Below are 26,524 nucleotides of genomic sequence, written 5' to 3'. Positions count from 1 at the left end.
AAAAACTACAGACACTCTGTCTAATCAGCCCTCATTAAAATGTTGAAATAAAGATAGGATGTCTCTCAGCTGATCTTATCTGTGTGCATAGATCCCTAGTGTTAGCCAATGTCTTAGCTGTCAGTTTTCTAAGATTACACTTCTGTATGCAGCCAGACAAGTTTATGGGAATACTCCTTTATAATTCACAGATCTTCTAGCTTAGTTGAAGGTTATATATATTTTAGGAGGTATGTGTACTATAAAATGAGCTGTTTATTTATTTAATGTTAGACTTCAGGCCACCCCTCCCCAAAGTCTTGGCTTTGGTAACACAGACCCAGAACTTGCAAAAGTTCTCCTTTGGATCACAGCTCCCCAGAATTCTCCAGCCAGTGTGGCTGTGCTGACTTGGAGATTCTGGGATTTGAAGTCCGCAAAAGGAACTTTTCTAACCTCTTCATGAAACATCGCAACAAACCTGAACCAAACTCTTATAATGTGTATGTATTAATTAGTAAAAAGCCAGTGGTTTCCAGTTAAATTAATGCTAGTCAGAATCCATCCAGTGCTTCCCAATGACCACAGATGCAGTGCTATGACTGGGCTGCAACTACCAAGGCAACATTTTAAGGAATTCTGAGCTTTGCAACTTAGGAAGGGCCTTTGGAGTTTTCTGCAAATGTTTCAGTACCTCTCCAAACTGTAAATCCCAGAATTCCATAGGATGCTGCCAAGGCAATTAAAGTGGGATCATAGAACTACATTTGTTGTTGTTGTGTGTTTTTAAAGTAAGAATTTTTCTTGCTTCTTTCAAAGCAGATTGTTCAGTTTCCTGTGGAATTTCAGTTGTACAGTGGTGGGATGTATGAGATGTAATGCCAAAAATGGAAAATAGATCATGTAACCACAATGCAAGGTTTCTAGTGATGCATTTCTCCTTTCCTCTATTAACAGCTACCCTGTGACCATGCTGGAAGTGGAAAGACCACTTTTTACCCATACTGCTACTTCAGGTAAATAATGCTAAGACTCAGGAGACTCTTGGCATTCAGGGTCTTTGCAGACATTACTGGAACTTACTTTTTTGGACCTTCTCCCAGATTCTTCTGGTAATGTCTGAAAGAGTCTAAAACACTACAGGAAAATAATTTTACATTTCAGGATTGCCTGTTTTTAATCTTTGAGATAGAGACAATATCTGAAGACACAGAGAAGGTTAAGAGGTGATATAATAGCCCCGTTTAAATATTTGAAAGGATGTCATATTGAGGAGGGAGCAAGCTTGTTTTCTGCTGTTCAGGACCCGGAACAATGGATGCAAGCTACAGGAAAAGAGATTCCACCTCAACATTAGGAGAACTTCCTGACAATAAGGGCTGTTCAACAGTGGAACACACTTCCACAGAGTGTAGTGGAGTCTCCTTCCTTGGAGGTCTTTAAGCAGAGGCTAGACGGCCATCTGCTGGGGATGCTTTGATTTGAATTTCCTGCATGGCAGGCGGTTGGACTGGATGGCCCATGCGGTCTCTTCATGATTCTATGATTCTAAGATTCTGCAAGGACTGGAGGTTATACTGGAGAAAAAACAGTGAATAAGCCCAAAAGTAAATTTCCAAAAATGGCTGTCTAGCAGGGTACCTGGTGTGTTTTTTTTTTCAGGGCACCCAGTTCACATTACTGTAGAAGTTAAAAACAAAAATCCAAGGTTTTAGGCTAGTATCACAATTCAAAGATTTTAAGAAAGATCCTCTCCCCCAAAAGCATGTTGTGTAACCTCTTTCAGAATGCTAACAGATACTGTGACTTCTTATACTCTTCTAAGTCATGAACCTCTTGTCTGGGGAAAACAAATATCAGCAGTGGCCCATGGTCTAAGCGGAGCTGGAGGTGGTGCTTTCCATCTTCTCACTCAGGAATGAGGCTTCTCCCTCTTGGACCAGGGACTGCTAGTGGTTAGCATTCCAAGGAAGAGGATTCTAGTCTAGCTTTTCTTGATATACTAGATTTCAAGGTGCAGAGAGTTGTTTTTAAAAGAGTTATTTTCACTTTTTCTAATGTGTGACCTTACTGAAGCTGTAAAGTCTTGTAAGTGCTGTGCTTTCGTTTTATGTGGATGGTTTTGTAGCTTTTTCTTCCACCTTGTATGAATCCACCAATCAAGATAGCCTTGGTTAGGACACTTATTTGACAACTCTCAGCTGAGTAATAAAGAGGCTTATATTTGTAATTATAACACCTTCTCCTTCCACTTCCTGTTTCTCACATGGCATTAGAATGTAACCTGAAGGCAGGCGCTGTCTTATTAATAATAGCTATATTAATTTGTAAGTAGATTAAAATAGCTAGACAAATCAAAATCATCATTGTCATAATCATTCTGTACCATCAAGAAAGTTTAGCCCAAATCCACATATAATCAAAAATGTTTTATTATCAGTCAAATGTAGAATTCAGTAAGAGCTCATTTCCACACTTTGTGTTGAAGATAAAATTTAATTTCCCTCATCTTTATTTTATTAAAAAAATAATCAAAGGTGATATTATAAAAGGGAACAAAGTTATTACAGCAATAAATTAAGATGACGGAGGAAATTTAGGAGCAGCAGCAGAGATAAAGAAAGAGCGCGGCAAGAAAAAAGCAGATTTAAAATGGGTTATCTTTTAAAAATGTGCTTTTAAATGCTTAAAACAAATAGCAGCATAGAAAAACCATAAATACAAGTGCACATATGTGTCCCCCCCACCCCAGAGTTTAATTTTATTAACCAAAACAGTAGTACTCATCAGACTCAATCTTTGAATGTTTATGTACAGACTGGGAATCATCTATTAGAGAAGAGTCACTGAACTGGTCCATGTCTGAAGGAGTACGCTGGCCTGGTACATCATCTGCCAAAGTGTCCAGGTAACTTCCTACAGATATTCCATCGAGTCCATCACTACAGTCTTGTAAACTGTTGTAGCTTCCTCTGAGAGAGGTCTCCTGACTCTCCAGCAAACTGCAGAGGCTGCCACTCAAACTGCTGCCCCGGCTTGCGATTGCACCTTTCTCTTCGATCATCCACTTGATTGATTCAATGCTTTCGTTGATGATCAGTAGCTGTCGCATGAGCTTGACATCTGTAGCTCGGAGATCAATCTGCAGGCAAAAGAACAATCCTTCAGTCTATTGCATTTAAATCTGCCATCTATCCCTTTCTCTCTTTCTTATTGTTTTGTTTGTTTAAACCATTTATATTGTACGTCACTTAGGATCCCATTTTGGAAGACGAGATCAAAATTAAATAAGTAATCTCACAGCAGTTCATAGCATTAAAACTAACTTAAAAACAACACCCAAAATATAGATAACATAATATTGTTTTTATCATTCAGTTTAATCCACCCATAAGCCCCCCAATAAGGAAAAAGTGTGATGCCTCTTAAAAATATAAAATATTTTAAAGTGCAGCAGTAAGGTAGTGACTAAAGAAGCAGAATATTAAACCAAAATAAAATCAGAAGCCAAAAAAGAAGAAAACATATAAGCATATAGAACCAAATTAAAAACCAGCAGCAGGATAAAAGTGGGGAAAAATGTGAAAGCACTAAAGCAATTCTTACAAGGAAATTTTAAAAACTCAGTAAAACATATCAACATGCTTAAAAACAAGATTTCAGAATCAGTAGAATTGATCAGAAAGCACCTACACAAAAAGAATGCCTTTCTAACAACCATCCTAACCCCACCACTGTTGAGTGTCTCCTAACTTCTGTCTATCTGTCCACAAACTTTTGTAATAATTTGAATGTGTTTTAGCCAGTTTTACAGTACTAAATACATTCAGATTGTATTTTGTTGACTGGGTATTGCTGTCTATAAGATCTCATTCATTTCTAAATTAGTAGCAAACTCGTTTCAAGTGAAAGGCTGAGAAAGCAATTACCTTAATATACCTTTCACAAAATAAGGACAGCAGTGACTCACTCCACACTATGTGAATATACTCATTAGTATTTATGATATTTCAGGGATGATGCAGAATCAAGTTTTTAGAACTGTACAGGGCTTGCCTAGTTAGCTCTGTTTCCCTGAGAAGTTACCAGTTAAGTTCTCATTAGCATAAACAGAAGCAAAATTAGGCCAATGCTGAAATTAACATTGCACACATTATTGATCCCTTTGGTTCATATACAACATAAGCTAAGCACACAGGGGTAATGACTTGAACAATGCAGTATTAACTGATAAAAATGCCCACCAAATGGTGGGATGTGTGTGGAAACATAACCCATAAAGATTTGTTACAGCTCAGCAGTCTGGCAATTGACCACCCTCCCTTATTCCCTGGTTTATTTATTTAGACTGTAATCCTATCAAACACTTGCAAAGTTACTTTTTTCAAACTCCAAATCCCAGAATCCCCCTAGAAAGTATGAAGGTTGTAGACCATCTAGTAATTTTTCTAACTCTGATACACACTGTTGTTGTTGCTATTTGCCATCAAGTCAACTTTGACTTATTATGACCCTATGAATGAGAGTTCTCCATGAGCCCTGGTCCTTAATTGTCCTGCTCAGGTCTTGCAAACTCAGGACCATGGCTTCCTTGATTGAATCAATCCACATGTAGTGCACTCTCCTTCTTTTCCTCCTGCCTTCCACTTTACCAAGCATTATTGACTTTTCCAATGAGTCATGTCATGTCATATGTCCAAAGTATGGCCACCACAGTTCATCATCTTGGCTTCTAGAGAGCATTCAGGCTTGATCTGTTCTAGGGCCCATTTATTTGTCTTTTCTGTAGTTTCAGGTATCCGCAGAACTCTCTTCCACCACCACTGTTCAAATGAGCTGTTTTTCTTTCTGACAGTTTTCTTCAGTGTCAAGCTTTCGCACCCATACACATAAATCCCTAACATAACAATGCATCCCACTGAACTTAATGAAGAAACAGATTGCAGTGTATTATACTTTTATGCTATCTGTCTGTCTCACATCATGAAGTCACCACAGTGGACAAAAACAAAAGTTCGTACTAAAACCTGGAGTGGAACCACCAAGTACTGCTTAGACTCCAATCCTTGTTGGGTTTTGAAGCCTGAGGGGTGCTGATAATTTAACAGATATCTGTGGGTTGGGGTATTGCTTTAAAGGGCATTTAATGTCACATGCATTCCAGGTGTGCCTACTTTGTGTTTTACTTCCTGACTGTATTCTGATGGTATCGCCATCAAAAGTTCAGAATTTATGGTAAAAAGAACAAGAGCTTGCTCTCATGGTCCAATGATTAAAGAGAAAATGTTAATATTCAATGTATTTTTAGCAGACATGATTCCCAGAGGGCAAGTGTGTATGTGATGCAAATTCAGTATTTAAGAATTTGGGAGAGAACATGAGATTTTTCAGAAATGATTAGAGTGATGCATCCCAAACTGGAAAAAATATTTTAGTTTTTAAATTTATTTTTCTCCAAAATGCACACTGGGGTGGGAGCAGAGGTTTTGCTCTTCTGTGTTCTACTACATATTTGATAAAAACCTAAGAACAATTCTAGATCTTCTATCCAAACGCCAAACGACTTGCCTCCTCACTTGGAGACTATCTGCCCCAAATGAAGATGCAAGTACAAATAAGTGTATGGCAATGAATGTAGTCTATTGTGCAGTATAATCTTTTTTACTGTCGTCTTAAACTCTGTTTTTCTATATATCAGTGTAACATCTGCATTGTTCACTCACAATGAGCTGGAAGAAACCCACACATTCCAGACTCTAAGGGAGTGAGCGCTTTATCTTGTTTTGGCAAGCTTCCCTCTTCTTCTTTTTACATTTTTTTTTTTTTTTTTGGTGTGGATATAATCCTTTCTATGAATTCTTTTAAAATTTTAACTTCGTCAAAATATCCTGAATTACACACAGTGTTCTTCTTTTAATTCTTTGGTGATTTAGACCCATGGTTTTTGACCACAAGCCAAAAAAGGACTGAAGCATTTTTCCTGTTCCTTCAGAATTCCCACAGCTGCTCACTCCTCTCCTTATATTTTTCTCACATTTCATGAACCCATAGAAACTGCTTCTTCCCCCATTTTCCATGTCTCATCTTTGTCCCCTGTATCACCCTTCTGCCTCCTCTTAAAACCTGTTTCATCCTAAAGCTGTTTTTGGACTTACTCCTCCTTCTCCCTCTCTCATAATTCCTGTTACTTTCCAGTTTGAACCAGTCACTAAGATATAATAAATCACAGAAGCAGAGAGTTGGAAGGGGCCTTATGGGCCATGAGGTTCGCTGCCCTGCTCAATACAGGATATCCAGCTGGAACATCCCCAGCAGGTAGCTGTCCAACCTCCTTTTGAAGTCATCCAGAGAAGGAGACCATCATCACCTCTCTATCTAATTGACCACTCTCACTGTGACTCAAAACTGGATGTGCAAGGAGCGGCTTCTTACCACTCTTTTTCGCTGCCCATTCAGGACTGCAGTAGCAGGCACTCTCGGGACTGCGGCATATGGTTGCTATGATCCTGTGGCGGTCTTGGGGTGATATCGGCCTCTGGCCGCTCCTTTAGCCCTGTCTGCTTGTGCCCTGTAGCAGAGCAGAAAGTCATAACTGCAGCCTGGCCTTCTTTCGCAGAACCCCAAAAGATCAAGTTTTTGACTGTAGGTCCCACAATCCCCCAGCCAGCATGGATGTAGTCCAGACAATTTCAATTTTCCAAGCTAGACTTTCTTGCCCACCTGTTTCCTTGCTATGCAGGCACATAAATTTGACTAGGATAGCTAGGAAACCAGAAAGACAGACCTTTCAGTAATGTCACAGGTTGTCACCAGTACAATATCCCATGTGCAAATCAAGATCTGGATCCCAAAGACTCATCAGTATTGTCAAGAGCAACCTATCATCATTTTAGAAATGCAAGCAGATCATAATTAAAGGTGCTCTCTACCAATCTTGCCTCAACAGCCTTCTAAATGCCAAGCAGTAAAACACAGCAAAAAGTGAAGCAATAATAACAAAAATAATAATGGTGTTGTGATGAGCCACCCAAGCCTAAAGGGCTATCTTTATAACATAAGCAAATTTCCTCCTTTTCATTAATAGTAGTTTGTAAGCAAAGTGAGCAATTTCCCGAAGGATAGGGCCAACAGCAGCATTGACAATCCTGGTGAATTATAAACTGCTGTAATTTAAAGCACAGTCTCATAGATGTCTTCCTAGATGCAAGGACCATTGAGTTCAAGGGGATTTCCCCCCCAGATGGCCTGAAGACAGACAGCTTCAATATCAGTGGGAATTGATTCTATGTATAAGTCAAGATGGTTTCCAATGTGCTGAATCCTGTTCCAATATAGATTCAACACCATGGATACCTTCTTTAATGTTCATACTAACAGCTAGAAGAGATTCACCACCCAGACTCTTTGAACAGATGTGTGTAAGACTGCAGCCTTATTGTCACACTCACACCATAAATTTGGTCTGCATGTTAAAAATTCAGGACTTTTCTAATTTAATTCTGAAAATGATTCAAAGAAAAGGACATTGTTATTGTTCACTTGCTTTGCAAGCTTTAATCTGTTCTTTTTATGTAGTTTCTGAGGCATTGGTGCATGCAGTTAGACATGCTTATTGCACTGGCTTTGAAAAATACCTGGGAAATACAATGTTTGATGTTTTACATGCAGATACTATTGATGGGTATATATTTCTACTTCCTTAAGTCCAGAACAAGGAAAAGTTATTTCTGTGGGGACTCCAACTCCCAGAATATTCCACTCATTATGGTTGGGAGAGTCTAGGAACCGTGGTCCAAAACAGCAACTTCTTCACACTTTGTTCATGGCAATCTGGCAATTCTTTGCAGATGATAAATTTCAATTTGCATATAGAGTTCTGTGGCTTGTAAGCCCCCACATACTCTTCTGGTAACCCATATATAGCTCTGTGAGAGCAAGTGAGTAAACCAAAATCAGATCAGACCCCTTTGTTCTATACTGCTGGTGGTGCAGAGCCATTTTGCAGATTGCCACTGAGAAATCTCAACTGACATGGAAAAATCCCAAGTTGCAACTGAACTTATTTTCAGTTTTGAGTGTGGAAAAGTGCTACAGTATAGACTCCTTTCCCATGGACTGTTAAGTAGTGCAACATTAAGGTTGTGCACTATACTAGCTCCCATGTAACCAAACTAATAGAATCAGATCAAGGAACATTTAATTCCTTGTGGAATCTAAATACCTGGTGGTGTGATTCATCATGGCGTAGTAGTAGTTAGTTTTGAGCCTAGGATTGGGGAACCTGGGTTCCAATTGGAACCCAGGTATTGGAAGGGTGCTGGCTTGGTGATCATTTTGCGTACCTCACAGGGTTGTCATGAGGACAAAATGGGTGTGGGAAAAGTCATGTATAGTGCATTGTGCTCTTTGGAAATCAATAAATAACAGCCCTGATGGTGCAGTTAAGACCCCTGGTGGTGCAGTGGTTAAATGCCTGTACTGCAGTCAATCACTCATAAACCACAAGGTTGTGAGTTCAATATCAGTCAGGGGTTCAGGGTCGATTCAGTCTGGCATCCTTCCACTGAGTACCCAGCTTGTTGGAGGCAATTGGCTTACACGTTGTATGCTGCTTAGGGAGTGCTTAAGTGCACTGATAAGAGGTATAGAAATGTACTTGCTATTGCTATTGCTGTAAATAGATGAAAATGAAATGAAATGAATACATATGCTAATTTGAATTCAACAGAACCTAGCAGGTTGAACTTGCTCTCAGTTTTGCAGCTGGTGTGGAGATGCTCTAGAGACAATACCTTCTAGCCCAGCATAAATTCCTCAATATTTACACCCTCTTGTAAAAACAACAAAACAGTTGCCTCTGTAAAAAAAATCCTAAGTGTGATTGATTGTATCAAATTCCTGATAATATGGACATTCTTGGTATTTAAATCTAGAAATCATTGGAACATGCCCAGTTGTTTAAATGTTACCATGTAGCCAGGCTAGTAAAGAGACAGCAGAGATCAGTTTGGTTCATGGGAATCAACAAAGTAACATTCCAGTTCCTCTTTTTTTAGTTAATCACATAAATTGCTGTTCAGCACTGTGTGTGTGTGTGTGTGTGTGTGTGTGTATTGGATGGAGAGAAACTAAAATACATTCAAATCTAAAGAATAAAGATTTCGACAATGAATTGTGAATTAGGAGCTATCAGCAATTCCTATGATGACATTTAAGCAACCAGATCAGAGTAGGATGGTTAGAATGTCGGACAGGGACTTCCATGCTGAAGACATCACTGAGCAATACAGTCAGCTCTCCATATCCATGGAATTTTTTAACCATAGATTTCAACACCCATAGCTTGAAAATATTTTTAAAACATATAAATTCCAAACAACAAACCTTAATTTTGTCATTTTATATAGGCGACACAATTTTACTATGCCATTGTATTTAATGGGACTTGAGCATCCATGGTTTTTGGAACCAAACTCTAGTGGATACCAAGGACCCACTGTAATTTACTAGTCCCTGAACCATGGGGTGTCAGCTCCTGGTAAGTTTCCATGAAAGAAAGAAACTACTGTAGCCAGTGGACATGAATACAGTTCCAGTTCATGACATATTAGAAAAAAATCACTGCCATTCCCTCATATCAGATACCTGGAAGCATTCAACTAGTGTATACCAGGAACATACTTTGAGTTTAAAGCAATAAAATTATTTTCAGATCCATGTTTTATCAGACAAGCTGGCTGACCTGTCAATAATACTATGACATGTCCTTGAAAAATACCTAGAATTTAATTTTCGCTGGTCTCACTATGGCTTAGCAATAAAAACCTGTCCTCAAGGCAATGATTAGAATTTAATCTGATGATGTTTGTCATGTTTTCCAGCCTGGAACAATGCTAGGTTTACCATGTTTATTTGTTACTCAACAGTATCATCAAAGGATGACTTGTATTCATAACTCTCCCAAAGCAGACTGATCCCTAGCATGTCTGCATCATCCACCCACCCTAAATCTGATTATTTTACAAGGAATATTTGTACAGTTAGATGACTGATTTACAAAGTAATTGAAGATTAAGCAGTAAACAAGTCAGAGATGGGAAAAGATTATTTATTTATTATTTATTTGTGTGATTACTATATCTTTCACAATCCGCCATTCAATATGATTACTGCTATGTTGGCTTGGGGATTCTGGGGTCTCTAATGCAAAAAAGAGGCAGTGTTTTAGGTTCTAGAAAACATTAACAAAAGTGTCTAGTGGCCAATCTTATGTGTTTGTACATCAATGCACACTGGCCACTTTGCAGGAAGTATGGCATCCTTCTGGAACACCTGAGAGAGTTAGGAACTGGAGGCACTGCTTTGCAGTGGTTCCGGACCTACCTCTCGGGCAGGTTCCAGATGGTGTCGCTTGGCGACAGCTGTTTGGCCAAAAGGGAGCTCAGTTCGGGCGTCCCTCAAGGCACGATACTATTGCCAATGCTATTCTACATTTACATGAAGCCGCTGGGTGAGATCATCCGGAGACATGGGGCGGGGTGTTATCAGTATGCTGATGACACCCAAATCTATTTATGTCTCAGACTGTTTCACTGACCAAGGAGGGCATCTCTCCTCTGAATGACTGCCTGAGGTCGGTAACGTATTGGATGAGGAAAACAGACTTAAGTTGAATCCAAACAAAACGGAGGTACTCGTGATAGGTAACTCCAACCCGGGAATGGAGATATGTTTGCTAGTCCTAGATGGGGTCACACTTCCCCTGAAGGACTGCATCCGCAGCTTGGGGGTGCTCCTGGATTTGTCACTTCATCTGTCCTCTCAGATTGACACGACAGCCAGGAGCGCCTGTTATCAGCTTCGGCTGATACGCCAGTTACGCCTCTGCCTGGAGCAGCGGTACCTAGAAACGGTTGTACATGCCCTGATAACCTCTTGTCTTGATTTCTGTAATGCGCGCTACATGGGGCAACCCTTGTGCCATGTCCAGAAGCTTCAGTTGATACAAAACATGGCAGCCAGTTTGGTCACCGGAAAATCTAGGTTTGACCGAATTACACCTATTCTAAAGTCATTACACTGGCTGCCTATTAGCTTCCGGGGTCAGTACAAGGTGTTGGTTATTACCTACAAAGCCCTACATGGCCTGGGTTCAGTCTACTTGAAGGAATGCCTCCTCCCATATAATCCTTCCCGTACACTCCGTTCCTCCGGGGGAAAAAGACCAGATTGGCAGTGACCTCCCGGAGGTCTTTTTCTGCTACAACTCCTAAAGCTTGGAATTACCTGCCAGAAGAGATTCACCAATTATCCTCATTGGAGGCTTTTACGAAAGCAACTAAAACCTTTCTCTTCCGCAGGCCTTCCCTGAGTGATAACGGACAAGAACCGATTCTATCTGTCCTTCCTACTCTATAACTCCTCGTCATTCAGAGATTGTAGAATAATCTTGTACTGTTGTACTGTCATATATTTCAATCATGTTTTATGTTAATTTTATAGTTTGGGAGGGAGGGTTAGGTCAGGGTTTTGTGGGTTTTATTGTTTTTATATAGTGTATCATAAACTCTGTTGTTGCCTGCCTCGATCCCCAAACGGAAGAGGCGGGATATAAATAAATATTTTATTATTATTATTATTAGTAGTAGTAGTAGTAGTAGTAACATAACAGCAGCACACTACTGGATACAGATCTTGTCCAAATGTGAAATTCTAATTCCCACAGGTGTATGTCCACTTAAGTCCCCAACACAGTTATGGTAGTTTTGTTTATCCTATAATATTTTCTTTCGTTCCTGGTATAATCAGAGACTTTTATACCAGCTCCCCAGATTGGTTTATTTTAACCTCATATACAATTTGAAAGAATGGCAAAAAATCCTGAGACTTTTCAGTCACTCTCGATGTGTTCTGTTTTTTTGGAAACCTGAGCTACATTGTGTTAAGTGTACAAGCCTTCCTCACCTTTCTAGAAGTACACTCTCATTCATTAATATATATATATATATATACACACACACACACACACACACACACACACTGAAGGCACATAACAACAACAGTTGCTTTACAGGCTTTCGGCCTAAAGCCAGGATCTTATTTGCCTGCTGGCAGAGTGCAAATCTGCAAGTGTACTTATGCTTTTCCTTAGGGGGCAAAAGACAACTGGAGGTCCTGGGTTAGTTTGATGCCCTTCTGGCCACTGATTTGTCATGAGATTGGCAAAGGCAGCACATGATCACCTGAGTGTACTTCTGCAGCCAGTCAGTGGCCAGGTAGCTGGCACTGCCTGCAGGAACCTATGGCTACCTTTGCTCACCTGGGGTAAAGGCATTGAGCATACAGGTACTGCATACCTCCTTGTGCAATATGTCGTAAAAGGCTTACATTGGCATCCCCAGGGGTAACACCAGTGCCAACTGTGTAAAATGCCAGCAGAATTCTGCCCATAGTCTAGAGAACTTTACAAGGTCTGGGCAACATTATATTTGAACGCTGAATTTCAAGGACCTGTGCAACTATTTTAAGCATTATTATGTCCTAATGGAGTTAATTGTAATGGAGACAGAGAAATAAGATAGAAATAATGCAATTTGGCACCACTTTAAGAGTTATAGGTCCGCCTTATTTAATCCTGGGATCTGTAGTTTCATGTGATCTTTAGCCTTCTCAAAGGATGCTGGTGTCTCATAAAACTACAAACCCCAAGATTCTGTAGGACAGAGCCATGGCAGTTAAAGTAGTGTCAAACTGCATTATTTCTACAGTGTAGATGCACACCGAGATACACATCTATGAATCAACAGAATGGAAATGTTCACTATTTTGGTTGGATTGTACCTTCTTGTATGTGTTACAATTTTCCAGTCATGGATTTTTTTTGAAAGGTTAATACGTTATTTTCCTTTTGTAATTGTGTATGGAAAATATTTCCAACTACACCTAGATGCAATTCCAGCTTTATTTTTTTATCTGGGTTAGGTCTGTTTTGCATAGATATAGATTTTTCCAACCCTTCAAAGCAAAACAAAATCCTAAAACAGGATGTGGACCATAACCATAATCTATACTCTTTGTCTCTTAAAACCTCTTTATTATTCAGTGTAAAAAAATATTTTCTTGTTACTGACTGTTGTTCTCTGCCGTGTAGATCACTGCTTCTCTTGCTTGTTTTAAGACGGATTACAGAAATTGACTCTGACAAGGCAAACAATGAATCAGCAGACTGGTGAAATCTGGAGGAAGATCCTGCATAGCATTTTCTGCAATGCTGAATGCTCACTCTCTTTTAATCTCTATCTTCAGATTCAGAATTCTGAATCCTAGTGTGAAACATCTAATGCTGGAGCTATATGGCTGTTTATTCATGGGAAGCCATATATAAAGATGGCATCACAGATCTGTTTTAGCGTACCTTAAGGTGTCAGAGTAGACAAATGCGTTTTCAGCCCAGATGGTTTTCAATACTTCAGGTAACAAAACTGCTGAGCTTTTTTACAAAAATATTTTATGGCCACTCAGCTTCCTTTTTCTTCCTCATCCTCTATCCAACTACAAGTTTTTTTAGCAGCATTGGCATTCGGAGGGTGATGACAGAGGGCTGTAGAAACACAACTTTCAGTGTCAATTTGCAGCCATGTGTCTGCAGCAAACAGTGCTATAAAACTTCAGATGGAAAAGAGTGGGATTCTATTTTAGCTGACCTTACCATTGCTGAGGAAGAACTAGAGATTTTGTGGCTTGCTATATATAACAGGCAAGGTTCTGCCCCCTGTGATGTTACCTGAAGCTATCTCTGCCTACCTAGATTTTTGTGGTTTGCTATGGTACTTACCCATCAGGGTATATTAAATGTTGCTGGATGGTAACTTCCATCAGCCCCAACCAACATGGTGGGGGAGTAGCTGGAGGAAGGGCAACAAATTGTCCACCTCTTGTTTAGAGGAAGACCTAGAGATTTTGTCCTCTTTGGTAGCCAGCTCTCAATAAATGGATGCTATACAAAGCCACCATGATGCAGTGGTTTGAGCGTAGAACCTGGACTCTGGAGATTCCCCACTCAGTTGTGGAAACCCACTGGGTGACCCTGGATGAATCACATACTCTCAACCCCCGAAAAACTTATGATAGGTTGACCTTAGGGTCACCATAAGTCAGGAATGGCTTGAAGGTACAACACCAACATGAAAAGCTCCAGAGGTCTTATCTTATTGTAAGAGAAGGTAGCACCCCTCCTGGCAGTAAATGTATATTCTACATGAGAAAAGCCCATCTTGCTCATGACAGCAGAAATCAACATGCTTGAGGAACTCAATTTCTGGATTGACTCCCATGTCCTAGAATAGATAAATGTCTGATTCAGAAAATACATGTGGACATTCAAATTACAGGAAAATATAAATTTGCATTCACGTGAATTCGCTAGTTCAGCAAATTTACATGAATTTGAATTGTGTTCGAACTGACTTCCCATTGCCTGAAAATAGCTTGCCATTGGCCAAAATTGCATGTGGTAGTCTATCACGCAATAATGTTAAACCCCATGATTGCATTCGGATTGCCATTGGTTTATACTTCCAATTTCCCTTGTCTGATAACGTCCTATGTGGAGGGTGGCAGAAATAGCTAAATGGTGAGTTGAGGGGGTTGAGAGGAGAGACATAGTGTAGCTCCATCTGTGGAACCTCTATGCTATACTTTGTGATATATGATTACTCAGAAACAATCCCCATGGATTTCAATGAAGCTTATTTCCAGCTAAGGACATTTAACACTGCAACCTCAATTAGAGAGGTTAGATGTTATATATATATATATATATATATATATAGAGAGAGAGAGAGAGAGAGAGAGAGAGAGAGAGAGAGAATTAAAAGAGAAAAATATGTATTCTACATTTCTAAATCAATAAGAAATGTTCAAAGGTGTGGTGTGTGTGTGTGTGCGTGCGTGCGTGCGTGTTTTGGCATATTTTCATATTTATACTGAATGTCAAAGTGGTTGTTTCAAATGCAGAAACTCTTGTCTTGAAGTTGGCAACTCGGAAAGCATGAAATGCAAGCAAAAATTAACAAAGAAATCATCAGGTCTACTTGTCCAGTTGCCTGCACAATTAACATAGGGACCCTACCTAATATGTATTAGCTGCCCTCTGCTCTGAGAGTAATCCATTTTGCCTTCCTCTTAACTTCTTTGATTCTCAAGGGGATACTAGTAAGGTGGTCAGATGTAAAAGAAAGCAAGGTACTTGTGTCTCCTCAAGTTCTTTCTTCAGCACAACTATTAAAGATACCTACTTGAAAGGTTACAAACATAAAAATAAAGCAGAGAAACACTCTAAATGTTCCTCTAGTATGAGCTCAAATCACTCTGGGCCACTGATAAGTCAAGGAAGCTACACTGCTATTCTAATCATAGGAAGTGATTGACTACATATTAAACTCAGCATGATGTTTCTTTGCACATTATCCATTAACGCTCCTTTCTCTCTGCACCTGCATTTCATCCCTTCTATTCTTTCTCTGCTCCAACATGCATCTTTCTCATTTGTACTGCCATCCTCCTACCGTGAAATGTGTTCCATTCCTCACTTTCTGCACAACCACATGCCTGTATCAGTATGCAACCTTTATTTTTCTCATTTACTCTTCCTGGTCACAGTTCTCAATGAAGTCTCATTTGTCAGCAATCCCCTTTTCCCTCTACACATCTCTCTCTGTGCCTCATTACAGTGTTTTCCCTAGCTCTTTAAACCACCATTCCATTTGATACCCTCTGTTTTACCTGTGAAAACTGGGACACATGTGGCCAAGCAACATCATAATGTGGTCAAGACAGCAAAAGCTATTAATGAAGAAGAGATAAACTAGAAGAGGCTGCAGCAGTTTGCTTTTGCCTGAGTCTACTGAGAAGGGCAAGATTCTGCCCCCTCTTTTCCTATCACCCCACTGAATTCATAGAATCATAATTGAAAGAGACTTCAAGGGCCATCCAGTCCAACTCCCTTGCCATGCAGGAAAACACAATCAAACCACTCTCATCAGATGGCCACCCAACCAGCTTAAAAACTTCCAAAGGAGGAGACTCCACCACACTCTGAGTGAGCATATTCCATGGTCAAACAGCTATCACAGTCAGGAAGTTCTTCCTAATGTTGAGGTGGAATCTCTTTTCATGCAGTTTGAATCCTTTTCTCCAGGTCCTATTATGTGCAGCTGCAGAAAATAAACTTGCTCCATCTTCAGTATGATGCCCCTTCAAATATTTAGACAGGGCTACCACACCACCTCTTAACCTTCTTTTTTTCAGGCTAAACATACCCAGCTCCCTAAGCCGCTGCTCATAGAACATGGTTTCAAGACCTTTAACCATTTTGGTCCATTGAACACAAATTATTTTTGCACTTTGAATTCAGTTTGCAGCAGCTGAAATAAGCTGAGGACAAAGTGGGGGAGTGGAGAGAGAAACCAGACACTTAAAAAGTGACTGAACAAGTGGGATGAGAGGTTATTAATTTGCACCGTTCCTGCCAAATTGGGACACTTGGAGGGGACACCATCTGCATCCCCATTTTTTACTGCTCCAGTAGTTCATACAGTGAAGGACTCCCCATAGATTGGGAATCCTGTTTCCTTTTTAACATGTTTTAATTTTTTTTTTAGTTTGATCACATTTTTAATTTTTTTACATTATAATTTTAGCTGTGTTCGTTTTAAAAGTTGAAAAGGTTAAGAGCAGGAGAAGTTGGAGGAGAATAATGATGTAATGAGGGATAGATATCTGCCAAATGTAAAATTACTAGCACAATATGAGAGGGATTGAAATTGATACCTTCAAAGCCACCCTGAATTAGTGTTGGTGACACTGCAGTTCTTTAAACAAAGTGGGGGATGGAGTACATTATGCATGACCCACATTTCACATCATATGGAAGTGAGACTTGTGCTCTGAAAATCCCTAATACAGTGTTACTGATGTTGTCAGACATGACAATACAAGTGTAAACATTTAGGTCAATACCCAGTGATAAAGAGTGGCTGCTGGTGTTGGAAAAAATTTGAACAGATGGGAGATGGCAGATTCATTACAATACCTTCTGGTCATCTGTCTTCATTAGCAGCTATACCAAACTCTGGTGGAGAAACAGAAACATTCAGGGGATTTGCTTTGAAATCACCACATTATCTATGCCTCTTGATATCAGTCTTTCCCGCTCAACATTGTTGTTTTTTTTAGGAGATATTATAACAACACAACATGTATGATATGAATGTGGCAATTTTGGATTGTGCCTGAATTTGGCTAGCTAAATGAGGGTTCTGAGCTGCTGATCCCTCTTAATCTAATTGGTTTAGTGCCTTCCACTGTGGACTTGAAGAGTCTTGGGTCATGAGAAATGGTAGAATTAAGATTTAAAAATAGATGTTTCTGTATACACAAAAGACTGGAACTGGAAGGAGACTATGAATCCATTTTTTTTTTTCTTTATGAGGTGCGTGTGTCTTTGGCTGACAAAGGATTTAATTGTTTGTTTGTTTATTGTACCTCATACCTCAGTTAACAAAGCCTCTGTAAAAGAAGCTCCTTTTTCCAAAGTCTTTTTACAAATGTTCTGCTCCTGCTTTTTGTCCTTGTCCTCTATCTAGTTGGAAGAGGGTTTTTTTGAATAGCTCCAGTATATGGAGGGTTGTGAAAGAATGCTGGAAAAACATTCTGCAGTAAAAAATGCAATAAAGCTTGAACTGAGACTGGGATTCTGCTCTAACCCTTCCTACTGTAGCTGTGTATGCCTTCTTACAACAGGTGAGAATCTGGAGACTCCAAAGAGCCAGGCAATACCAGGGTTGAAAAGACCAGAGGCCATAATTGAAAGTGAAAATAGCCCAAGAGCACAGTTCCTCATGATGCTGCTGCTGCAGCAACAGACAAAAAAGGAACTTGTGGTTTCAGCAGACACCCCCTTATATAAGGTTGCTGGAGGTGGGCCAGGCCACCAAATTTTCTCCCCCACCTTTACTGAGCTATACCTGGATTTACAAATCACTTTTCATCTCACCATGGCCCTGCAAGTGGCGCCCAACATGATATATAAAAATAATCGGTAAAACAACAACAACAATTTTAGAAGGCAATTTTAAAAGTCAAAGGTCAGATAAAATAATGCACTTTTAAGTGCCAGCCAGTAGCTAAACTTGACTTGCCTTGGAAAGAACTTCCACAACTTAGGTGATGCTACAAAGAAAGTCAAGGTACACTACTGAACATCCAGGAAATGGCAAAACTCAGAGAGTGCTGGGATGGATGCAAACTGTCCCTTCAGCTGCTATCAAGTCTTGTGTCTCACAGTGATATTTCAATGTCACCCAGTGCAAGGGAGAGGGCTGCCAGGGAGTGGCAGTGGTGGCCATAAGGACATGTTTTCTCTTCTCTTTTGCCGTGGTGGTGGCCTCCTCCTGAGGGGCCACCACTGTGGCAAAGCTGGGAAGGGGCACTCACTGTTTCTCCCGTGTCATGATGACAGTCTCTTCCTGAAGAGGAACCTGCCACCATGGTGAAGCCTGAAGGAACACACTTGCCCTCTCTCACTCTGCAGCAGGAGGAGGGTGTCACCCCTCTTCTGAGGTGTCATCTGGTGTGGAGCACACACATCTTATACACACACCCTAATAACACCACTGGTGTCTCAAGAGCTAAAATAATATCTTTTGCCAAACTAGCCCCCTCCAGATTGGTTAATGACAACTCCCATTATGCCCAGCCAATATGTCCGGGATGGGGGAACTCACAGTTTAATATATCTGGAAGGCACCAGGCTGAAAAAGGCTGAAAGATCCTACATCTGGAAAGCAGGGCAATACTTCTACTTGCTCCTAAAATAACCTGACACCCTTCTTAATAAAGTATTTTGTTGCCAATTGTAAGTGATAACTCTCCAGTAGCTGTAAGGAAAAGAAGTTACCAGTTCCTTCCTTTCACTATTCTCACTTCCACATCTTAAAGTGTTTTGTTTCAGGATATTCAGGGTGCCTCACAATACATCTACAGCTCTCAGAACACCAGCTACCCTGCATACAGTGAGTGTGTATTTTAAATGTTTGTACAGTCCTCCATATTCCCACTGTCTTTCAAAGTCTTTTCTGTGGCAAAATTATTACAAGGATTGGGCTTACATGTGCAGAAATATCATATGTGTAGCTGAGCTGAGCTGAGCCTACACATAAGATTTCCAAAGTTTATCTTGTGCGAATTGGTCTACAGCCTTCCATGCTATAGACTAGAGCAAGCACATGGCCATTACACACATGTCCAACACCAAGAAAACAACCCTTCACCAATATTCATATTAAATTCAGTCCCCACTGCTATATGGCAGGGATGGGGAACCTGTGGCCTTCCAGATGTTGTTGGGGAGTGTCAGAGCAATATACAGCATTGTGAGACCACAGAGTATTTCATAGGGTTCTGTGAAGCGTAGCAGTTATCCAGAAGTGGTGTTACACACAACAAGAAAGCAAGAGAGCTACAGATGTAAGGTTCTGCGCAAGAGTCAGGGCCAGATTTTGGGCTGTAAGTAATCAATAGCTTGGCAAGGAAGGGACAAGCAGCAGCTGATTTTCTTTTTTAGAGAGGGGAAAGATAAGAACATAATTTGTAATACAGTTTTACCAGTGGCAGCATGGGGTTGGATAGTGTGGTTTTGAAAGTGATAGCAAAGCAGCAGTGGAGGTGGAAAGCTAAAACAAACTGGGGTGTGTGTCTCATGGGCAACAAGTTGCCTACCCTTTATTCAGTCTATCGCCAAGTATCTGGCAAATAATTACTAACTACATTCAGTCTGAAAACACTAATTCCTAACTAGTATAAATGCAGTTTTCTAAAATGTTTTCTGGGTTGGATATTTTAATGACACACAATAGCACACTTAAGGAATAAGTACAGTAGGGTGCTGATTATTCATCTTTGGACTTAAGGTATGTGGAAATCAACTCTACCTTTCCCCTTTCTTGGAGTGAAGAGTGATTATTATTTTTACAGTTCCTTTTATGAGGAGTATTCATATGTTGGACAGACCATTCAGGTCTTTTGTTGCTTTCTGTCAAGTCAGTTTTTCTACTTGAAATGGGATCTAATTGTGTTTTTAAAAGATACAAAACAGAAAATAGTTCATACACTTTGCACTAAAGTGCCTGTGCAACATTTCTGTCAAAAATATGCCATGAAGTAGAACTATAGTAGAACTATGAAGTATTGGTATGTGGAATAGCTGTTCTTGTGTCACAAGAATTGGCAATGGTATGCATAGTTCACAAAACCCAATTCTTTCCCTTTATAATAGAGATGGTGACATGTGGTTTGCAAGTGGAAGCAATTCTGCAACCATCACTATAATATAACAAGGAAATGAATGTTTTAAAAGCAGCTGAATCTCTAATTTTGCTGTAGAAATGATATATTGGATTTTATCATACTGGGGAAAATAGGACAAAATTGGGGTTAAAACAGCCGATTATCCCGTGCAAATTGCGATATTGCATTTAAGATTTTCACATGACGTCGCTATTTAAACTCCCAATTTTCCCCGTGTGTCCATTGTTACTGTGGAGATTAGCTTGATAATGCACCAGCACATTGTTTGCAAATGCTCAAAAATAAGTCATTAAATTGTGAATTTGCTTGTATTTAAGAATAATCACTGGAGGACTTTTTCTGTTTCCTACCTCCTGGAGAGGCTAGGTTAGTATGAACAGTGTCATCTGTGTGGAATATGCAGAAACTGCCTGGAACTGTCCTATTTCTTCCAAGAACCAGAAAGAATTTCCTCAAAACCAAATACAACTCAAACACAAGCAGGCTTAAAAAGCCATGTCCGCATCTGGGACATTTTGAATTCCTGGGGGAAAAACAAACAAACTCAAGAAAGGTGTTTTTTTTTTTTTTAAATAAAAGCATTTGTAAAAGCCAAAACCAAGAACTACAGTGATATATTGTATCTTGAAATGTTTCAAGATAACATTTCTTCATTTAAAAAATGCACTTGCTTCTGAACTACTTCACTTCTGGCTCATTTGAAAAGGCCGTGGGAAAGCACAGAAGGCCATGCTGTCCAGTGGTTCTAGCTTGTACTGAGACCTACACAGAAAGTCTAAGCTCTAATCACACCAACCAAAAGTTCTTCCACTGCAGTACTTCCAGAGAACATTTATTGCATTCATTACTGTAATTATTAAAAAGATTTAAAGCAAGATTTCTTTGTTTTGAAGGCATATGATCAAGATGGTTAGAATCATTCCCATATAGCTGTGCTTCTCAATCTCCCAGCTGGGGAAGGCTAGCAATTTTATCCTGCAGTGTACTGGAAACCAGTACAATATTTCTGCTACTAGCTACAAATGTTATTTCTTTCCTGAAAAATTCACCACAGGCCAGGAGCTGATGGTTTGTGAACTGGCCTTGGAAGCCCTTTCACACCACAGAAATATAGGGTTATTATTACATACTAACTGCCATGGTTCCATCCTATAGATCCTAAGCATTGTATTTTGGTGAGGCAAAAGAGTTCTCTGGCTGAGAATCTTCAATGCCACTCCCTGCCAAACTGCCAGTTCCAGAATTCCATAGGATGAAACCACAACATTAAAATAAAATAATAGCAGCATAATTCTGTACTGTGAATGGAGACTCTATTGCATGAGGTTAAAAGAGTGGCTTACTTTTACCGAATTCAGTGCTAACTCGGGAGGCAGCCAGTTCCTATCACAGATAAATTGCCACCAAATTGCAGCCCAGGTTCATTTTGCTTCAGTGGCCATTTTTAAATGTCGGAAGCTTCTGTTTTCTAAAAGGGGCCACGGAAGCAGCTTAAATGATCCTGGGCTGCATCTGGGATGGACCGGGTGATGATTTGGCGGTGATTTATGTGTGATAGTCCTTCCATCAATGAAGACTGCAGTCATTTCACAGTGATATTGTTTTCATAGCTGGCATGACCAATTCATTAGTCAGTGACCACCTTTCTGGGGAAAAACCTCTCTGTACTTGGTTAGGGTGTGTCCTTGGACAGGAATCATGCAATCTGCACCAGCTCTGTCCTTGAAGCATTGGCAGCTTGCTAGAACCTGCCAAAGCTTGTGTTTTGCTGGTATACCTTTGAGAGCCCAGGGTCACCTTCACATTATAATGAAATGAAAAAATAGGGGTCATTCACATATCATTTTTTTAGTGTGATGATGCAAATCATCTCACTCATTTCAGGTTTGTTACACTATAGAACTGCATTGATCTGCACTGATGTGCATCTCTACGGGTTTGGTTGTTCACTTTCGAATAAAGATGGAATTGAAGATGCAAATGCATTCAGAACCCCTTTTTGGTATGAAGCATTTTATCCTGGGTCTATTTGCATTGGTTATTCATACTATTGATAATGCAGATATTTTTAAAACCTCGGGGAAAACCCAATATTGATTATCCCAGATTAAGTGGATTTTTGGCAGCCCCTCCCCCCCAAAAATATTTAATCATGTGCATTTGGGATGCATGTGAGCAACAGAGATCTAACCCAGATTGATCCTGGATTATCTTCATAGTGTGAATAACACCTTGGACTTGGTGGAAAGAAGCAACCATATTCTGGGAAGTTGAAAGAAGGTCATCTTTGTATCTCACCTTTAATGAGCTTCCAAGCAAAACGAAGTGATTTACGCACATTTGTTTTTTGCCTAGTAGCAACATACATATTTATCTCTATGCTTGTATAAAAGGCAAATGCTAATACGTTTAAAACATTTTAAATAAACATGTCTAAGAACACGGTTGAGGGAAACACAGTTATAATCCACATGACAACATTTCTGCTCACTCAGTTGTCTTATTAATGGATTTAATAGACATTTTCCTGCTAGTCCCCGAGTATATTAATTTTTTAAAAAATTGTTCTAACCAGAGGCCCCTGCAAAAAAAAGTACAGAGAAAATAATAATAATTAGTATAAAGATTAGGAGAGTTTACAATTTTAAAATGCTAATGTGATTGTTGATAAAAGTCGTGCAATATTGTGCGTACTCTAATGCAGCCAAGAAAAACTAGCATTTATGTGTTTTTATTCTCAAGGGGGAACTTTTGGCATGCTTTGAATGTAGGATTACTTTATTGTGTTTGATTTTAAATTTCCTCAAGCATTTTAATAAATACTTTGCAACATAGTAGTTGCAAAAGAAAAATACTGCAGGGCTCTTGAAGTATGGAATGTGTGACAGTTCTTCAAAACATCAATTAAAGCTTGGGAAGTAACGAGATCTATATCTAAAGTATTCCTATAAATATTGCTTTGGGAAGGAGTGTAGTTTACTAATAAACAACCTATTTACCTAATCAGTTTTCTAGCAACAGACATGCGGGAAGAAATTAGGTTGTGATGGGCCTCAGGGGGTGGGGAGTCATTGCAAAACAGGCAGAACATAAACATAAACAACTGATATTATTTAATTATTTTGAATAGTAATAAAAGACAGTTTCATTTTATATGTTCTTTTAGTCTGAAGTGTTTTGATTCATTTGCCTAAGAGCACAAGACAGCAGGGATGCCACAAATTACCAAAGTTATTCTCCTAAATTTTCAACATTTTAAAATCCCAGTTTCTTTCTATGGACTTTATCACATGGGGAAAATTGAGGGTTTAAAATTGTGTGAAATTTTCACACAAAGTTGCGGGAATAAACAGGCAATAAATAGCAGCAAATCATTCACAGGATTTCCCCGTGAACGATTTATTGCTGATTATTGCCTGTTTATCCCCAGGATAATGGCACTTTAATCATGATGTTATGTGAAAATGTTCAAAGCAATTGTGCGATTTCCACACAATTTTCATTGTTTAAAGCTCCGATTTTCCCCAAGATGATAAAGTCCTATTTTGAGCTATCCATCTGGAAATTTTTACCCATTCTTTTAAAAAAATATGAATTGAAAAGAAATTGTCCTCCATTTGCAGTAGCCAAATTTAATAGGTACAGCATTCAACATTTCAAGGAAATGAAAACCAGGACACCTGTGACCTAGCATCAATAGAGTGTGGTCAAGATGGAAAAGTTATTAATGAAGAAGAATACACAAGAAAGGACAGGCTGCAGCAGTTTGCTTTTGCCTGCACCTGCTGGGAAGAACCTCCTCTCCTCTCCATCCGATTTAAGAGAGTGCAAACTACTTCTGCACTCTCAACTCAGTTTATACCAACTGAAGTAATCCAAGGAGAGAGAGGGAAAGTGGGAAGAGGAGAAAACAACTTGGACAGTTTAAAACAGATGAAAAGGTGGGATGACATGACCATTCGTTGGGACTTAGAGGGTATGGTACAGTGGTCCCCAGTATGGTATGGTACAGTGGTCCCCAGTATGGTAAGGACCATATTATACTTTCTTGCCAGCTAGGTATTAAAGATTAACAGTCTATCAGAGACAGGAAAAAGAAGTGGCAACCCTTATTCAAAATTAGCATGGCTGACAGAGAGATTCAAAGCTAGACTTTAAGAATTATGCACTCATAAGTCCTTAATTTGATGTTTTTAAAATCTCAAATTCTTTCTATTCTGCTCATGAAGAAAAGTTTATAAATTCATACCAAAAGAATGTAATACTTATCAAAAGATACAAAAAAAATCTCTCAAGAAAACATTTCATTATAGCAAGCAACAGAGTAGAATATTGCCTGAATACTTTCTCTTGCTTCAGATAAAATATATCTGGTTCAGTGTTATTGGAGCTTCCAGCCAAATATCCTTGTACTTCCCTACATCTTCCTCCAGGTGACTACCTGCTGTAACACATTTTGTTATTGTTATTATTATTATTATTAAACTTTATTTCTATAGTGCTGTAATTATACATCAATTATATACATAAAAGATATTTATTTATCTTTTCCTTGTATATCTCATCTTTCCTTCAATGAGTTCAAGGCTCATGCATATTTTATCTTCATAAAACCCATGTTAGTTAAGTCAGGTTGTGTGTATGAGAGAGCGAGAAAGAGAGAGCAAGAGAGAGAGTGAGACAGAGCAAGTATGAGCACATGGTTCAGCCTAATATTGGCTGAAAATATTGTGTCCCCTCTCCCCTTCCCTCCATTGCCTTAAATAAAATAACTTAGAAGAGGCTATGATCATGGTGGGCTGGCAACCTCTTAACTCACTTCACTCTTTCAAGAGGTGTTGAGTTCAACAACAAACTGGAAAAGAGGTAACAGCTCCTTTCATCCTTGGGTAAGTAATTATGTAAATAGCAATAGGATGGTTATCTCCAAAGAAGTTAATATTGCCACAGCAAAGCATAATGACATCTAGGAAAAATCCAAAATATTCAGGGAGGGTGTGTGCTTTGGACTGCCTTTCTAGTAGGCAGATGGAGGAACAGAGCCAGGAGTCATGCTGGCTGGAGTGTTTTGTGGAAGTGTAGCCCCAAAATGAGAGGTTTCCATGTTCCACCAAGAAATTAAGATTTTCAGGATAACAACTTTGAAATCCTGATTATTAATACTAACAAACACACAAACCACACTTTAATGTTGCTAAGGGTCTTGATACAGAGATTTATAGTAGTGAGAGCCTTTATGATTCTTACTGTTGTGTGTGTGTGTGGGGCATATCTTAGCAGATGTGTGTTTGTGTATGTCTATTTCTTTAACTTAAAAGAAAAATCTCTTTCTCCTAAAATGGGTCTCAAGATGCCTCACAGAATAGATTAAAACAAAGTGCAGGTAAAACACAATAAAAAGTAACCCAAAATAAAGTCGAAGGCTTTCATGGCCGGCATCCATAGTTTTTGTGGGGTTTTTCAGGCTGTTCCAGCTCAGACATCAGAAGGGCTGCCAGGCCCAGGAAAACCCAGAGAAGTGAAGACATGTAGCCACCCAAAGGGAAGGTTTTTTTACCATACATCAAAGGAGTCAGTCAGAATAGGCAAAGTGGTGAGGAATAACAACCTTCAAATGGTTTACAAACCAACGAAGAAAATCCAGCAAATGCTTCGCTCAGCCAAGGACCAGACCCTCTCATAGCCACAGGAGTTTACCGCTTACCATGCAGCTGCGGACAAGTCTACATAGGGACCACCAAATGCAGTGTGCAAACAAGAATCAAGGAACACGAGAGACACTGCAGACTGGGCCAGCAGTAGCAGAACATGCCACTAACCATTCTGGGCATACAATACTGTTTGAAAACACTGAGGTTCTGGACCATGCCAACCACTACCATGTCAGGATGCATAGGGAAGCCATTGAAATCCACGAACATCTGGATAATTTCAACCGGAAAGAAGAAACCTTTAAGTGAACAAAATTTGGTTACCGGTCCTGAAAGATATCAAGACAAAGACGCAACAAATGCAAATAAGAAATCTCCTAGCAGACAATGAGCACTATCAAGCAAACATCAATCCTCTTTTGCAGACCCTCCACCCTGAGGACTGCCATTAGCAACAAAAACAATATACATGCAAATTCACTCCTGCCTTTCCAGGTCATACATTATATATGCTCAAGTCCTTTCCA

The 26,524-nt window shown here is 39.5% G+C and overlaps 1 protein-coding gene and 1 long non-coding RNA gene across 2 annotated transcripts in view; one reads left to right on the top strand and one right to left on the bottom strand.

The window, feature by feature from the left end:
- The window catches only part of LOC121923707, a 29,376-nt gene extending 8,445 nt beyond the window's left edge, over window positions 1-20,931 (top strand). Inside the window, exons 4-6 of the long non-coding RNA XR_006102437.1 lie at window positions 937-995; window positions 18,979-19,052; window positions 20,706-20,931. This is a non-coding gene — a long non-coding RNA (uncharacterized LOC121923707). The remainder of the gene's footprint in view (window positions 1-936; window positions 996-18,978; window positions 19,053-20,705) is intronic.
- LURAP1L (leucine rich adaptor protein 1 like) overlaps window positions 2,394-26,524 on the bottom strand; it is a 33,042-nt gene continuing 8,911 nt past the window's right edge. Inside the window, exon 2 of the mRNA XM_042454393.1 lies at window positions 2,394-3,121. Within this exon, the coding sequence (XP_042310327.1) occupies window positions 2,744-3,121 (378 nt within the window). The 3' untranslated portion in view covers window positions 2,394-2,743. The remainder of the gene's footprint in view (window positions 3,122-26,524) is intronic.

This window comes from Sceloporus undulatus, chromosome 2 (assembly GCF_019175285.1).
Source record: "Sceloporus undulatus isolate JIND9_A2432 ecotype Alabama chromosome 2, SceUnd_v1.1, whole genome shotgun sequence".
NCBI classification, from domain to species: Eukaryota; Metazoa; Chordata; class Lepidosauria; order Squamata; family Phrynosomatidae; genus Sceloporus; species Sceloporus undulatus.
The sequence above is the reverse complement of the archived record's forward strand: the minus strand, read 5'-3'. Positions and strand labels throughout refer to the sequence as shown.